Raw genomic sequence first — 16,595 nt, forward strand, 5'->3', positions numbered from 1 at the left:
AAATCCAGTCCATCCTCATGCCCTTGCAGCTCCTGCAAAATCAAACAGTAGCTGGACCTCTTCAAAATGTCACACCCCTTGCCCTGCAACTGTCTTGAAAAAAACCAGGACTAAGCTGCCAAGGAGTCACCGCGATAACGTGCTGGCAACGGGGAGAGCTCTGCTTTTGTTACTCGACGCTGGCAGGCGTAGCGCACATGCGGCTCCCAAAATAATCACACTGTAACCCAGCCCCAGTTTCAAATGGGCCAAAACTTCCCCGTAGAAAATCCACGAGCACAAACTAATATCTGCCATACTATGTAGTCTGGGGTTGTTTTTGTTTTATTTTGGGTTTTTTTCTGATTATTTTCCGAGGCAGGACGTTATTCATTTTGAGCTGAAAAACAGTGTGCTCTGATCTCGCTACGTAACCGCAGCCGTACTGGATGTTCCTGCCCGCCCCCAGCATCACCAGGGAGCTCAAGTCCAAAAAGCTGAGCCCCAGCTGAGAGGTTGGTCAAGAGGATGGAAATTTTAAATCCTGCCCTTTTATCGAAATTTCAAATTCCGATGGAAAAAAGAAAGAAGAAACCCTTTCCCTCTCCCTGCCACCACCACAAGTTTTTCCTTTCAGTTCAGCCTACTGGGGTCCTTTGCTTGATTTAGAGGTTTATTTATTTATGTAGAAAGAAGCCAAATCTGAAGATCCCTACAACCACAATTGGAGCTGACATTTCAGAGTTTTGTTTTGGGTTGGTTTTTTTTTCGGTCCTCTTACAAACGGTGTCAATGTCCAAAACCTGGTCATATTAACAAGTGCTCTGCCCCGTGATGGTATTTTCCAGGCTTTGCTGTGGAGTCTGCAAGGTGACACTGAAAAACAGGTTTCTCCCGAGACCCACCAGACCCGGGCATGTCCCGCAGCCTCAGCCCTTTCGCACTCGTCACAGCCAGCTCCTGCCATCGCGCGCAAGGATGTTGGAGGCGGATTCAGTTGCCGTGTTTATAAAGCGCTGTCACCAAGCAGCACGGCATTTGATGACATTTCATTTCTGGACAGAGAGGGGTGTATTTGGGGGGGCGTTTCTTTTTGCAACCATTAAATCAAAGAGAGAGAATATTTTTACCCCCTGCTAGGCTGTGGCTGTTACCTACTAGTCAACACTAACCACACGCATTGAAAAGTTAGAGCTATTTTCCTTACCAACATTTAATCTTTGTTTTTCCTTTTTTTTTTTCTATTTTTTCTCCCTTTTTTTTCCCTCCAAGCCCTCAGCAGTTATTGTCAGGCTGCTCTTAATGATAGCTGGGTTCTCAGTGATGCCTTTTTTTATTTCCTTGCTCCTCCGTTGCTGTTTTTTTAAGGTTGGGTGGGTTATAAACCCATTTGTTTTTCTAAGATCCTTCACAGAAGCAGACTTCTCGCAGGAGATTTTTCAGTCACGTCTGCCCAGTGGCTGCAATGTTCCGCTGCTTCCCAGAAAACACGATCGGTAGATTGTCACCGTTTCTATTCTGGGTTTTGGATGCGTAAGTTTGCTGGAGCAGGGCAGCTTTTGCAGGCTGGAGGCTGGGCTGGCTCTGGCCAGGGCGCGGGCTGAGTGCCGCCTTCCTTCCCGGAGCGGTCCCGGCAGGGCGGGCTGTGGGGCTCGGCTCTCCTGAACCTGTTGGAGGGCTGGGAAGGGGCAACGGTCCCCGGGTTGGCCATCTAGGCACCTTGCATGGTACTTTCACATGGATAAAGTGAAACTTCACAAGGGTATGTATGGGTGCAAAGGTTCGCTCGTCTATATATGTGTCTGTATATATGTGGGTATTGATTCATATGCACATATGAATATACCTAAACGTACGCTCACGTGTCTTTCCTAGATATATGTCTATGCACACATGAACATACTATACATTTTTTATATATATATATACACTTGCTACATATATATCTCTCACAGAATCATAGAAAGATTTAGGTTGGAAGTGACCTTAAAAGTCACCTATTTCCAACCCCCTTGCCATGGGCAAGGACACCTTCCACTGGACCATGTTGGTCAAAACCCCATCCAACCTGGCCTTGAACAATTCCATGGACGGGGCATCCACAACTTCTCTGGGCAACTTGTTCCAGTGTCTCACACCCTCACTGTAAAGAACTTCTTCCTAATATATATCGTATGCACAACTCACTTTTACAACCATACACACACATTAACCCCCAAGACAGCCGGAGAAACCAGAAGAGAGAGATGATGATTTATAAAGGACCAGTATAAATCTCCATTTTCTCTTCTTAAATCTAGAGGATATGATCTTTTGTATCTAGAGCACAGATCTTTGGAAAAGTAGGATGCAGATATTCAGCTGGGATAAATCCACATGGGTGCATGTGTGACTGGAAGGGGTTATGCTATTTGACCCCCTGCTGGGAATCAGTCCATGACGTGGACATCATTCATGAGCAAAAGCTGCTAAAGTTCTCCTGATCCCTGTTATTAGTGGCAGTAACACCCAGTTCCCTGGCTATGGCTGGGATTCTGGGAAGCAGCTATCTCAAAAAGAGAGCTGGGCTGCAAGCTGACCACATACCCTGAGCATAGCACGATGATTTCAGTTTAGATTTAGTTGAGTCCCTCTTCTGCCTGTCTGCTCTTTTAGGGTTCAGATTGCAGATAGTCCAGGGGAGTGAACAATGCCATGTAAGATGCATGCATACAAAGAAATTAAACTCAAGAAGGAAATTTGCTTAGGAGGGAAGAAAAAACATTCTGGAGATTATATTGGCATTGCCCCTCTACTAATATTACATCCATTTCCCTTCCCATATTTCTTTCCACTTTTTTACACTGGCCACCATATGATAATTTTATACATACATTCATATATATATGTGAAATATTTTTAGGAAATATGCTTTGACATTGCTTTGTTGTTGCTGTTTTTAATAATACTTGGGTTTAACCAATCCTTTTTGCCACTTGGAAACCTTACAACAAAGTCTAAGCAAACGGATTAGTCCATGGGCTGGGGGAGGAAAGAAGATGGAGGTGGAGGAGCTCACTGTTAGTCTAATAGTTCTTTAGGAGGGGCTGGGATGCTTCAGCACCCAAAGTCCCAGAGCCTGTGCAGTGAGGCAGGTCTTTTCAGCTGGAGCAATGTGCATGGAGAAGCAGCAAGAGCTCTTCCCACGCTCCTGGTCTTGGTGCAGAGCTAACTGGTTACCCGGCTTTTGGCAAGTACCCACTGCATGCCTCTGCCTGAACATCAGTGTAGATACACCCTGCTTTTTTCTGGGACCAAGGGGAACCTCTCCATAGTAGATTTTGGGTATTTATATCAGTCCTACTCTTCTAACATATCAAAACTTTTCACGAAAGCCCATCTCAGAGCTATAATTATCGCTGTCCCCATTTTGATGCTGGAGCATGTAAGTACAGCGATAGGTCTTTACCCAAGGTGGCTGCTCCCAAGGTTACCGTTGGGGCTTGCACAGTGAAGCTGAAGGGTGCTTGCAGTTGGGAATGCTTTTCATAAGGAGATGCATTGCCCCAGGCCAGCACGGCAAGGGATGGTGACAGTTTGGTAGCCAGCCTGCCCCTGGGAGGGCGTGGGGTGCAGGGCCAGGAAGGAAAGCAACTCATCATCATCTGGCTCCGAGTCATGTCCCCATCCAACTCACCACCTGTGTGGCTCCGTTGCCTGCAGGGAACACCCGCTAACGCGTTTGTCAGCACAGACACCAGGGAAAAGTGCACCCAGGCACCTCTGCCTGAACATCAACATCTTTGCAAAAGTTAGGGGAAACCCGAAGTTTCTGTTTCGATTAAGAGCCGCTGTTCCTCCCTGCCCCCTTCCCTCCTATAGCTACTCAACATTTTTTCCCCTTTTCCAAGTTAAGATTAAACTGGTTTATGTGAGGAATAAATAATATGTCTCTACAGTCCAGCTTTCCAGCAACTTGGGAAAAGTTAGCACTTTGGCCAGGGCCTTCTGCGTGCTCTGAGCTGTGCATTTAATTTAAATTTAATAGTTATTGCACGTTACACAAATGGCGATTAAAACCATATTGATTGAGGTTTAGCAGTTATGTGAGAAATGCAGATCTTATTACAGAGCTGCTCCGTACCCAGAGTGTGCTTTTAATAACTCCCTGCTCATCAAAGGGCACGTTGGAGAGAGGAAAAGGAAAAAGCACGGCTGGGAGGCACCAGCTGGAGGGATGATGGTAAGGCTGCAGGTCAGGCAACTGTCACTCCCTTTCCACCCTGAGCTCACACACCCATAGCTCAAGATCTCCATGTTGCTTACTTGCCAAATCTATAAATCACAACCTACCTCACTATAGACATGCAAACAAGCCTACAGAGGCCACATCCACACCACATGTTGGAGAAGCTGACATAGAATCATAGAAGCACAGGAGGGTTTGCGTGGGAAGGGACCTGTAAGGGCCATCTAGTCCAACTCCCCTGGCATGGGCAGGGACATCCCCAAACAGAGCAGGTTGCTCAGAGCCCCGTCCAACCTGACCTGGGGTGTTCCCAGGGTTGGGGCATCCACCACCTCTCTGGGCAACCTGGGACAGGGTTTCACCATCCTCATTGTCAAAAATTTCTTCCTTAGATCTAGTCTAAATCTGCCCTCTTTTAGTTTAAAACCGTTACTGCTTGTCCTATCGCTTCAGGCCCTGCTAAAAAGCCTGTCCCCATCTTTCTTGTAAGCCCCCTTTATGTATTGAAAGACCACAATAAGGTCTCCCTGGAGCCTTCTCTGCTCCAGGCTGAGCCCCCCCAGCTCTCCCAGCCTGTCCTCCCAGCAGAGCTGTTCCAGCCCTCGGAGCGTTGCTGGGGCCTCCTCTGGCCCCGCTCCAGCAGGTCCATGTCTCTCCTGTGCCGAGGGCTCCAGAGCTAGATGCAGCCCTGCAGGGGGGTCTCCCCGGAGCGGGGCAGAGCCAAACATGTTGGTTGAGATACCAGAAGATAAATTTCCACGGCAGGATGTATTGCTGTGAGGGCTTTCAAGGTCAGGACCTGCTGCAGGGCCACTTGAAAACCCCAGAAACTGCCAAAATAGGGCTTATTTGTTATTCTGTCTTCTCCCCTTTTTCAAAAAGCTGCAAAGTTCATTCAGTGGCAAAGCAGAAATAAACAACCTCTTGTGTCCTCGCTTGTCTGAGATAAAGTCTGAAAAGAGAAAACAAACCGGGGAAATAAGAACTGCATTGAAATCGTCCTGCTGAGAGCAACGCAAACCCTTTTAAACCAACTCTTTGCTTTTGCACAACTCTTTGCTTTGCACAACTTGTACAATTTCTGTGCTTCACACGTAAATGAAAAGCAGGAGGGGAGATACTGCAGAGACAAGGAGTGTATGAACACCAGGGCAGACAGGTAAAGGCGTGAAACGGGCAGGGGTGAAAAATGTGGGAGGAGATGAAAAAAACCCCAGAGACCCTCGTAGAAAATCTGGCTTTCGATGATTTCAAATGACTCAGAAGGGTTTACCCGGTGCCACAGCCTTTTCTTCTGTTTTAGGGAAATAAAGTTGATGGTGTTTAAAACCCTGTACAGAAGTCGTCTTCTTTCTATGGGACACTAAGGAAAGTCACGTTCAGAAAATCCCACTGTGCTCCTGCCTCTCAGCAATCCAGATACAGACGCAGAAAGCTGTACATTTAACTTGACATGCTTCAAGGTCTGAGGATTCAGTGATGCTGCAATTCTGAATTATTTCAAATAAAAAAGAGCATATGAAACTTGGTAGGTTTTCATCTCTACACCTCTCAGACCAAGCTGAGCTGTTTACAGGTTTGGTTTTGTATGTCTCTGTGCCACAGACATCAGACATTGCAGAAGAGTTATTTTTTGGCAGATGCATAACAAAGACTTGGAAGAGGAAAATAGACGGAAAAACATTTTTTTTTTTTTTTAAATCATACTACTACATATTTTAGGGTGCCACTGACAAATTTCTGAATTTTCAGGGAAAAAGTAATTTTGATTAAGAATGAAAACTGGTTTGGGTTTTCTGTTCTACTTGATGACAGTTTTAGTTGGAAATGAGGGAGAAAAATTGTTCCAGATTGGTCAAAATGTTCTCTTTTGCCCAAATTGAAGTCATTTCAGCCATTAAAAATTTCTGGTTATTTTTTAATATATGAAGGAAAGAACCCTCTAAAATTAATAGCTTCTTTAGATTAAAAAAAAAATTAAACAGGGAATTAACTAAAAAAAGATTAAACTGGCAATTTTCTTTATCCTTTTCAGATTTTTTTGAAAGCTCTTTGCAAAATCTGTATGTACTCACAAAACATTCTGGTACCATCAAACTGCACTTTGTAAATCTTCCCGAAAAACATTTTTAATGAGAAACGTCACCCAGCTCTGCGAACGAGAGATGCACAGATAGCCAGAGTTTCATTGGCCCATAAAATTAATCTGGAAAGCTCCTTCGATTTCCAGTACTATTTGGGTTTGGCCCTAAGAATGAAAGGAACACACCACAAAGGAACCCTTTTGCTGTGTTTTAACGCATGCTTGCTCAACATCCTACTCTCTACCATTCTGCACCCTGCCATGCGTCCCTTGGGGATCGTCTCTTCGGGGACGCCCTCAGCCCCGGGGACTTGAGTCGTCCCACATCCCCTCTTCTGATGAAACATTTCACTGGGTTAAGGCGATGGGTTGTTTCCTAATGCTGAAATACCCTTTATACTCTCAGGCACTGATCCATTTCTGCTAAGCAAGCTGCCAAATTCCTGTCAGCCTGGGGCCACCTGCTCCAAAGAAACGACAGGAGGGAGAAAGGTGCTTTCTCCGCTATTAAAAGCTGTCCCACAACGGCCGGCCTGGCTGGGAATGTCCTGTGCTTCCAAAGTGACATGCAGTGTGATAAATAAAGGAGAGAATACAAGAGCACAGCTGCCTTTAAAAGCGTGCTGTGGCAATGTGGCATTTTAATTACGCTTATCTCTGGGGTCCGTCCAGAAGCACTGAAACAAATCGCTAATGGGACAATATAAGCTTGACCATCACCTGATTTTTATGTGCAAGGCAGCATGTCTTGGCCACCAACTCCTGCGAAATACCTGTGGTAGCTGGAGACTGTTCTGACAGCCCTAACAGCATCCTCCAGCTGCGATTCCCTCCCCGTGCACGCTTGTGTAGGAGAAAGCACCATTTATGCAGGAAAAGTGCGATGTCTCAGACGTCAGCTGTCCTGAATGGGGAAGGGGACCCCTCCAGGAGGATGGTCCTCTTCCAGTTCCCACCCAAAACACTTCCTGCCCACTATGACCTGAAATACTCAGATCAGGTTTTTCCTAGGAAGGACCACAAGCTACTGGAGTTGAATTCCTCCCCAGCTTTGAGGGGACAACAGGTAGGGAGGATGCAGGATTTTCTTTCAGACGTGGTAGACATTCCTCAGGTTCAGGATCCTGCAGAGCTGTTCTCCTCCATGGTCAGTCCAGATCCAGCATTTTGGAGTGGGTCCCTCATTTCTTTTACAGTAGGGCCTCAGGAAGAACCACTGACATTCAGCAGCCAATGTCTATACTGTGGAAAAGTCCCCACACTGGAAGAAATCCAAACCGGTGGAGCTATACAGCACCGTACAAACCAGACAGTTTTACTGGTTTGCATCCAGGCAGAGTCCAGTTCTGGCAATGTTCTACTGGTGAGCACCAAGGATTTGCAGTTCTCATTAGTTGGGGCACAAAAATAAGCTCCCCAGGGCTCTTCACTGCATCCAGATAATAGCTTGAGTGTCCTTACTCTTCAGTGGGACCTCTTCTCTACCACTGCTTTATTCGATCTGCCTTAGATGCTCGTCTTCAGTTGAAATAAATGAAATTATGAAAGTACCTTTTCCTCTTTAGCAACTGTAAATTTTAGCAACTTTTCCACCTTTCCCAACAGAAAAAGACCTGGGGGTGCTGGTCGACAGCCGGCTGAACAGTGTGCCCAGGTGGCCAAGAAGGCCAACAGCATCCTGGCCTGTATCAGCAATGGTGTGGCCAGCAGCAGCAGGGCAGGGATCGTGCCCCTGGACTCAGCCCCGGTGAGGCCGCACCTCGAATCCTGTGTTCAGAGTTGGGCCGCTCACAACAAGAAGGACTTTGAGGTGCTGGAGCGTGTCCAGAGAAGGGCAACGAAGCTGGGGAGGGGTCTGGAGCACAAGTCTGATGGGGAGCGGCTGAGGGAACTGGGGGTGTTCAGCCTGGAGAAGAGGAGGCTGAGGGGAGCCCTCATCGCTCTCTACAACTGCCTGAAAGGGGGTTGTGGTGAGGTGGGGGTTGGTCTCTTCTCCCAAGTAACCAGCGACAGGACGAGAGGAAACGGCCTCAAGTTGTGCCGGGGAGGTTTAGATTGGGTGTTGGGGGAAATTTCTGTACTGAGAGAGTGGTCAGGCATTGGCACAGGCTGCCCAGGGAGGTGGTGGAGTCACCATCTCTGGAGGTGTTCAAAAAACATGTGGATGTGGCACTTCGGGACATGGTTTAGTGGTCACGGGGATGTTGGGTTGACGATTGGACTTGATCTTAAAGGTCTTTCCTACCTTAATGATTCTGTGATTCTGTGATTTTGTGAGCCTGAAGAGACTAGCTCAGCCTTGAATATCTAATTTGTAGATGCCTGAAAAACGGCAGGTGAATCCCACCTTTTTTTCTTATTTTTTTTGTTTCTTTCTCATTGCACCCAAAATGCTTTTCCCTGACCAAAATCTTTAGGCTCAGTAAAGCTTGTCTGGGTCAAAATCTGTCAGATTGTCAGATTAGATGTCAGATGTCAGATTAGATGATTAAACAGCCTTAAGCTCTATAAAACAAATATTTGCCACTCTTAGTGACATGAAATGCTAATAGATCATGCAGGAGGCTTTGGTCTTCTTCACTCATCCTCATATTTCTATCTGGTGTAGGCTGAGCAGAGCGGAGGACCCTGGTTATCCTGGTTATTCCGATAGAATGGAATTTCTATTCCATTCTTTTCTGTTTTTTCTCCTATCCCATCCCAAGGATATCAGGGCACTTTGGTTCATTAGCTTGCTAGTGCAAGAGGACAGTGGGTCGCATGTTAATTAGTTGTGGAAACTTTTTAATAATGCAATCCAAACCTCCAGTGACTTTCTGCACTCACCTGGATAGTCTACTAAGACCCTGTGCTTGAGACGACAGTAACTTGAACTGGTGCAGCCAAAGGTTCCAGGGTGGAGCTCCTTTTTCTTCACTATAACCCACCGAGATAGACATCTTATCTAAGCTAAATGTCTTGGTTCCCTCCCTAGAAGGGAACTTTTTCGACTTTAAAATAAAGATTTATCCCAACCTAAGAAAGATATCTGGTATCAAAAATAGATGGCATCTGAAATCTTCCTCTGGAGCTACAGGAGCTTGTACCATTCTTATGCTGAAAAGGGAGTTGTCTCTATGCATCTGAAGATACTTTGCCACATCAGTGCAATTTTTGAGCACATACCTAAGAGGCATTCCTCGCTCGCTGAATTAAAAATAAATCACAATAAGCTTACAGAAGTTCTCATACCTTGCCAGAGCACTGGTCCATAGCAAGAATGGTGAGTCAGAGGCAAATCCCACAAAATGCAAAAGGAAAAATTTCCTACTGACTCCCACAAGCTTGCAATGGGGTCTCCTGTCCTTGCTAAACTTTAAGTTGTTTTTGCCTGGGGCCTCCTCAAGACTTACTACTCAAATTTCTCTGTGCTTGAAAGGCTCAGGAAGAAACCACTGAGAGAAAGAGGCCCAGCGTGGGCTCTTAGCCTGGCAGGTGTCTGCCCACTTCAGAAACCTTCAAATATGTGAGCACAGGAGGGAAATTGCTCTCTAAAAGTATTTCTGCTGAGATGCACTGTAGGCCAGTAATAATAATGGTGATGACAATGGGAATGCGTAGCACCTGGAAGGAATGAAGCCAAGAGGAAAAATAGGTTGGAGAAAGATGAGAGGGTGTTGGGAGGTTGAACGCATATGGTGGCCACCTTCAGCTGTCTGGGTGCCTGATCTTGGAGGCTCAGGTATACATGCGTAAAGAGTTGTCATGTCATTCTCAAGGAAGACTTGGCCAAACTCTCAATGAGATCTAACATCCTGACAGGTTTCTAAGTGGACAAAGACCTGCACCCCCCCCACATCTTACTAAAACATAGCACGATTTCTTCTTCCAAGCTGGGTTTGATATGTGTACGCTGCATGGGATATACAGACAGGCTTTGTTCTGAATCAGACAAGCCAAGTAGTTTGTCTGCCTTTGGTATGTCCCAGGTCATCATCTACGCAGAGACTCAAGGAAATGGTCCCGACACTGAGTGCTGTGCTACCCTGCGTGGGTGGCTCGGGCACAGCTCTGTACCACCTTCTGCCTGATGCACTCTTAACATAGACGTGCTTTCCTGGTGTAAAGCAGGGCTGAGCCAGACTGGGGAATGGCTTTGAAGAAACCTGCTCCGATTGTCTCTGCAGCAGAGGGAAGGGCTTCTTCAATATGCTGATTCAAATCATGCCCATGTTGGCGTGGCCCAAACTTGGCCCAGCAAATGGCTTTTTCCAGCAAGAAAAGCCCAGCTCTGTCCTAGGCAACCCCTGCTGTGTCATGCTTTCCACGGGTCTATGCTGCAAAGGACCTTACACTCCCTTCACCAGCCAGCTACAAGGTCATCCACTGCTGAGCCTCACGCGCCAGAAGAGATGCGCGCCCATGAGCTCATGTCCCATTCCCCTCACACATCCAGATAAAATATTTCTTTTGCACACTCAGAATTTCTCTCAAGTGGGCTAACGCATCGGCTTACTTATCCAAAAAGAAACCTTTTTGCCTACAAAACCCTTCACCCCTACACACACACACTCCCCTCTCTTCTTACAGAAGTCAGGGATGTAGCTAAATTCCTCTCTCTGCATAAGAGGTAGATTCAAAACCTGTCATGCAGCTACAAAACTCCACGTGCTGCTTCACCCTCTCTTGTACACACATTCATTACTCCCATAAAATGAATTTATTTAATACAGCCTCATGTTTAATAGATCGTTTTTTCCTCTCGTGCACATTATTGCAACACATTTACCCGACAAACAAAATCCTTTTTATCCACAAAGTAACTCCTGCTTTTCCATTACGCCATCTCAGCCCTTCTCACGGGTATAGAATCATAGAATCATAGAATCTTTGTGTTGGAAGGGACCTTTTAAGGTCACCTAGTCCAGCCCCCCTGCCCATTGCGATTGTATGTCCACTAGTAACTCATATATATTTCTCCCCTGCTGAAGCTCACTCCGAAACAGCCATTGCAGTCACTTCAGCCTGGAATAAATTCTTCAGCAAGGCACCAAAACTGCTCTGGCAATCTTGCCTAGAAGCAGGGCGTTCGCTGCTGCAGTGAGACTTCTCTCCTTGAAAATCGATCCACCTCCCCCAAGAGACCTTCGCTTCCCTCGCCCCAGACCGCAGCTGCCCCGAGGCCTGCTCAGCCCTGCTTCGTGCCGCCGCGGCGTCTCCCAGCGCGCCCGCCCGCGGCCCTGCCGCCGCACCCTCGGTGCTTCGGCGCTGAGCGGACGAGCCCGCCAGCGTCCCACCTTCACAGGCGCTGCACGACGTGGCTGCTCCCGTCCCGGACGCCCTTACACCTTTTCTTCCGGAAAGCAGGAAGAATCTTCTATTTTCACAGTGCCCCAGCAGAGGTCCGGAAGCCCGCAGGGCTTTTCAGGGGGGACAGGTTTCACAGGGCCGCAAGATCACAGCGCTCCACAAAAATGAACGATGACCGGTTTCTCCCCAGACACCTGCGTTGTGGCGTGCGGCTACAATAAGCCCATCAAGTGATGATGCAGAAAGTGTGGTTATTAAGGATAACTCTGTATGGTAAGCCGTGTCCCTTCCAGGCCCTCGCTTACGCCAGCTGTCTCTCTCTGGGTTTTTTGTACCCAGGCCTCACTGGACTTTGAGCACATGTCATCTCAGCTAACTTTAGCTGCTGACATGTTGGCACCCAAATACCTCTCTCATCTCACTTTATCAACGGATCAGCATCTCCCACGGGTGATTCGATCCATCCTGATAGAGCTGTTTAGCATTGCTGCGAGGGATAAACCTCTAGAGAGTTTCTCTCTGCTGGTTATAGAGGTTCTGTTTAAGATCGGTGATCAGCGTTCCGGTGGTTAAAGCTAGATGAACCAGTCCCACTTTCTGTGTCCATAACAATAAAAGATGAATCCTGTTTTTCATCAGCCTTACTATTTTTCAGGAGAGCAGAATATATTTCTGGCAAAATACACCCCTCTGCTAAAAGACAGCATTCAAGAGGAAATGAATTGGATATATGGAAAAGACAACTTTCTTGCTACGACATATCTTAAGGACAATCCGTTCCCCAAAGTAAAGAGGTTCAGAGGCCATTCTAGAGAAACACTTTCTTAAAAAAGAATTCCTTGTGGACTCAGCCAAACTCTTAGGAAAAAAAAAAACCACCACAAAAAAACCCAAAACTTCTTGTCTATGAGTTGCAAACAACATTTAGTCACACCCAATCTACTTTGAAAATGTCTATGTATTGGGTTAAATCCTACGGGAATGTATATGTGAGTAACACTAAAACTTCAGAATAACTGCATTTACATAAGGAGACGTCCCTCACATATAGGTCACTGTAACTGACGGCCCAATACAGACTCAATACAGATTGAGACCATGAAACAACAAGAGAAAGACAATGGGAAAATCTAATATGATCCTGGAGTGCAAAATAAGGCTCTTTCTTACACCATTATCGTGCCAGCAGACTGTAACAGTGAGGAAAACTGAAACAAGAAGTACTCTTCTCTTCCATGGAAATATTGTAGTTTTGAGATCTTTAGTGTCTAAAAAACAGTTTAAAAATTTCAAATACAAAATTGCATGATAAGGTTTGAGAATAAATATTGGTAAGTTGAGACGTTCCAATCAAAAGATGCATTTTGGTAATTTTTAACATTTTGTTTTGATGCAAGGTTGTTCTCCTTGCCTTTTTTAAACTATAGATTATCTTCTGCATGAAAACAAGAACCAGTTTCATCCTGGAATGCAGAAACAGAATGTTTGGAGAATTTCAAAACTTATTAAAGCATTTTTTTCAAAAGTTGTACAATGATCTAGGGAGGTATTCTGATCTACACCAGATGGCCTGAGCTCCACCAGAGCTAGGTTTATGGAACAGGAAGCCGTATATTTTCCAGACCCAGCCCTTGTGCACAAATAACTTCAATTTTGAGAAAAGAATTTTTGATTAAAAACATTTAATTGAAAATTTCCCAGAAAAACTTCTCCAGAGAATATCATCTCTCCTAGCTATGAGTTTTAGAAAAAAAAGAAACAACACCCAGACCCAAACCATGCATCTACCAATGCTTTCCTTAGTCCAATTTTGAATATAGTAGATAATGGAATAGTCTCTGCAAAGATAAGAGATGTTATCATGGGAGTACTGAATTTACTTATTTTTTAGGAACTCAATACATATTTTTTAGCACTTTAAAAAATATGATAAGAGTCCATAATTGCAAATGGCACTGGAGGGAAAAATAAGAATTTGCATGAATGTGTGCAGAGTAAGTAAGTTTAAAATAATGTAGAAATTAATTGGTTTCAAATCTTATTTGGATGAAAATGTATTTGACGATTTTGAAATTGTGGTGACTGCAAAGATGCGTGACTACTTTTTGAGTCGTATCATTTTTTGTCTTGTTGTGTTTTTTTTTAAATTACAACTCATCTCTCGACTGGACTTAGCTGCCCTTCATACCACAATGTCATAGTATCCCAGCTGAATATTACTACAATGTCATGGCATCCCGGCTGATGGTATCTGTGCCCTCCAAGAGAAGCTACTGCAATTGCCCCCTCCTCCTTTTACAGTGCAGGAATGTTAAGTACAGAGACCTTAGTAGAGAGCTGGATCCCACCACATACCACCTGCCCAAGGTCATGGTGGAAGTCCTTCTCAGAGCACAGCACTAACTCTGGTGTCATTATTCTAAAAACTAGCCCAAAACTGAATTCCTTTTCACCTGACTTCTTCATACAGGTACAAATGATTCCTTTTTTTTCACTGGTATTTAAACTGAAAGATTTTCAAGGTCTTTATGATTCAAGGAAGAACAAATCCACTTACAGTGCTTCCTCTGCTAGCAGTCCCCAGCTCCAGGAGTCACTCCCATGTGGAAGAAGCAAATGGTTTCAGCAGCCCGTGAGTTACAAGCCACACACGAGACCTGTTGCGGTGTGCTCAGGAGGCATGGTGGAGAGACAGAGTAACTTACTCCATTACTCACATAATTTCTGTGTTTTCCTGAGGAGGAAATACTTTTTGAGCTAACAAGAGCGGGTCCCAGAGGAGCTGGTGCCATGGATGGCAGTGGAGCTCTGTCCGTCTTTGGCATTATCTAGACTTGTCCCATCTCCTATAGCTCACCTTAAACACAGATGATCACCAGGACTCCCCCACTGGTTGCTCAATTCCTTGTCAGAAACAGGAAGGAATCTGGCTGCTTTAAACTAATTAACAAAATAGTGCTGATTTGCACCCAGTCATTGTCTGGTCCAAATCCCCACAAGACAGAAACCTGTGAGATGCTGCAAAGCTCCTCTTCTTTTCCCCGAGGGCAATGCCTTTTACCAAAGGACAATGCCTTGCAGAGAAATCCTGCTATGTCCGGCGGTGTCTGTGTCATGGGGTGTTTAGTGTGCAAACAATGTGGGAAGGCTCTTCCTAAAGACGCGTGCAGGGGTCTCTGACACTGCCTGTGAACGGGTGTGGTTGCGGAAGGAGCAAAGGGGAACTAGTCATTTTTAGATCTTTATTTGCTTATTGCATTTTTGTAAGTTGAGGTCGCTCTTTGATAGTCCATTTCATGCTCATTTCCATAGGAATATATAATTTCTTTCTCCTTATCATTCTCTGAGAGAAATTTCTTTTGAAATAAAAGAGTCACTCTCAGGTATCTGCTGAAGGGTCAATTCCCATGGAAAAAGGCATTTGAAAGGGAAACAGACCTCCAGCAGCATTTCACTGGAATTACCGACCTCATGGCTTTAAAACCTTGGGTGTTTCCTAAACAATGGCAGTTCCCTGCCAGTTCCTTTTGGGTGGTTCACTGAAAAGGCAATGTAATGCCAGTTAGGCAGATCAGGATTAGAGTAGTGACCCCAATTTCTCTCAAAACCTGTTTCTGAAATGGCTTTGGAAACATAATCTTGTCCTTAGACATTTGAGCAAGACTTCAGCAAACTCTGCTGAGATCAGCAGTGACTCTTCCCAGCAGAGACTTCTCTACAGGAGAAGGAGGAAGAGAAGGCTTATGCCCTTTGGAGGAATCCTTGGGACAGAACATGAAAGCAGCAGGTCATTCAGGAAATCTGGATTTTTGCCCAAGTTTCTCTCTGCCTTCTAAAACAGACACACAAGGACACAGTTCCTTTGCTATTCAGTTGGGTTTTTCTGGAAAACCATGGGAGATGTCACTGGCTCACTTTAAGGAAGTCCCAGGCTGGTGATGTCTACGAAAATGATGCATTCCAGGCAGAGATAAATGGATTCAACCCATGCTCCAAGACCACTCCAAGCCTACAATCTAGCCTTGGCCATTGGTTAGCTAGTGGTCTGCCCTGAGTACAGTCAAGCCTTCCGGGCATCTACCTGCAATATTGCCTGCAGAGGAGCAATAAGTTTCCCTCTAAGGTCAGTGAAGCTTGCATGCAATGAAATTTGCTACTTTGCAGATAAGATGGGACAAACAGGTCTGAACATCCTCAGATAAAATAAGATTCATCTTCTAGCTTCTCTGTTTAGCAGAGCCCCCAATGACTTTGCTCCCACTCTTACTTTACCTGTGGCAATTGCCTTTGCTGCTCATTTTCTGTTCAAAACCACAAGCTACTTTTGGAGAACGTCATCTCGCAGCACTGAATACACCACCACCAGAACCACCACCAACCCAAGCCCCACCAGCCTGCTTCCTCCCATGCCAGGTTAAAAAGATACATACTTTAATAGAAGCTGGGTTAAACTCAACTTCTTTTTTGGGTTCTGGTTCTGCTGGTTTAGGTGCTGGTTTGGGTTCTTCCTTCTTAGGTTCGGCCTTCTTAGGTTCGGGCTTCTTTGGAGGCATGTTGGTTTGCTGGTGGGCTGCTTTAGAAAGGGAGAGAAGGAGACAGACAGACAGACAGGAAAGAGGTGGCTGCTGCAGGATAAATCACCAGCGCACACAGGTCTTTATGCCCATCCAGTCCCTTGAAGTCACACATTGTGTCACTCTCAGACCTGTCACATGCCAGAGCTTACAATAGGGCCACTGCTATAAAAGGACAAGACATTTACCCAGCTATTTTAGAACCACCGGTTACAGCATTGTTACGAATTAGCACTTAAATGGAAAGAGATTTTGGGGGTTTTAGGGCTGAGGCTGGCGCTGAGTCAAACATTTTCAGTGTTCGTGTGCATGCGTGTACGTGTACATGGGGGAGGTTGGGTTACGACCCAGGTCCCATCAATGGGTTTTGTCCTCCCCAGGGCTGTGCTGACACCTTCCCAGCTCACTTGCTGTAGGATATATCTCTCTTTCAGGCTGGACG

The 16,595-nt window shown here is 45.6% G+C and overlaps 1 protein-coding gene across 2 annotated transcripts in view; it reads right to left on the minus strand.

Annotated features, from left to right (window-relative positions):
- The window catches only part of MYL3 (myosin light chain 3), a gene marked incomplete at its 3' end in the record, with an annotated part of 35,101 nt that extends 18,820 nt beyond the window's left edge, over positions 1-16,281 (minus strand). For both annotated transcript variants that reach the window (XM_081996727.1, XM_081996726.1), the window contains exon 1: positions 16,010-16,281. In XM_081996727.1, the coding sequence (XP_081852853.1) occupies positions 16,010-16,132 (123 nt within the window). In that variant the 5' untranslated portion in view covers positions 16,133-16,281. The remainder of the gene's footprint in view (positions 1-16,009) is intronic.
- Between the last annotated feature and the right edge of the window lie 314 nt (positions 16,282-16,595).

Source organism: Phaethon aethereus (genome assembly GCF_964289735.1).
Source record: "Phaethon aethereus genome assembly, chromosome: 2".
NCBI classification, from domain to species: Eukaryota; Metazoa; Chordata; class Aves; order Phaethontiformes; family Phaethontidae; genus Phaethon; species Phaethon aethereus.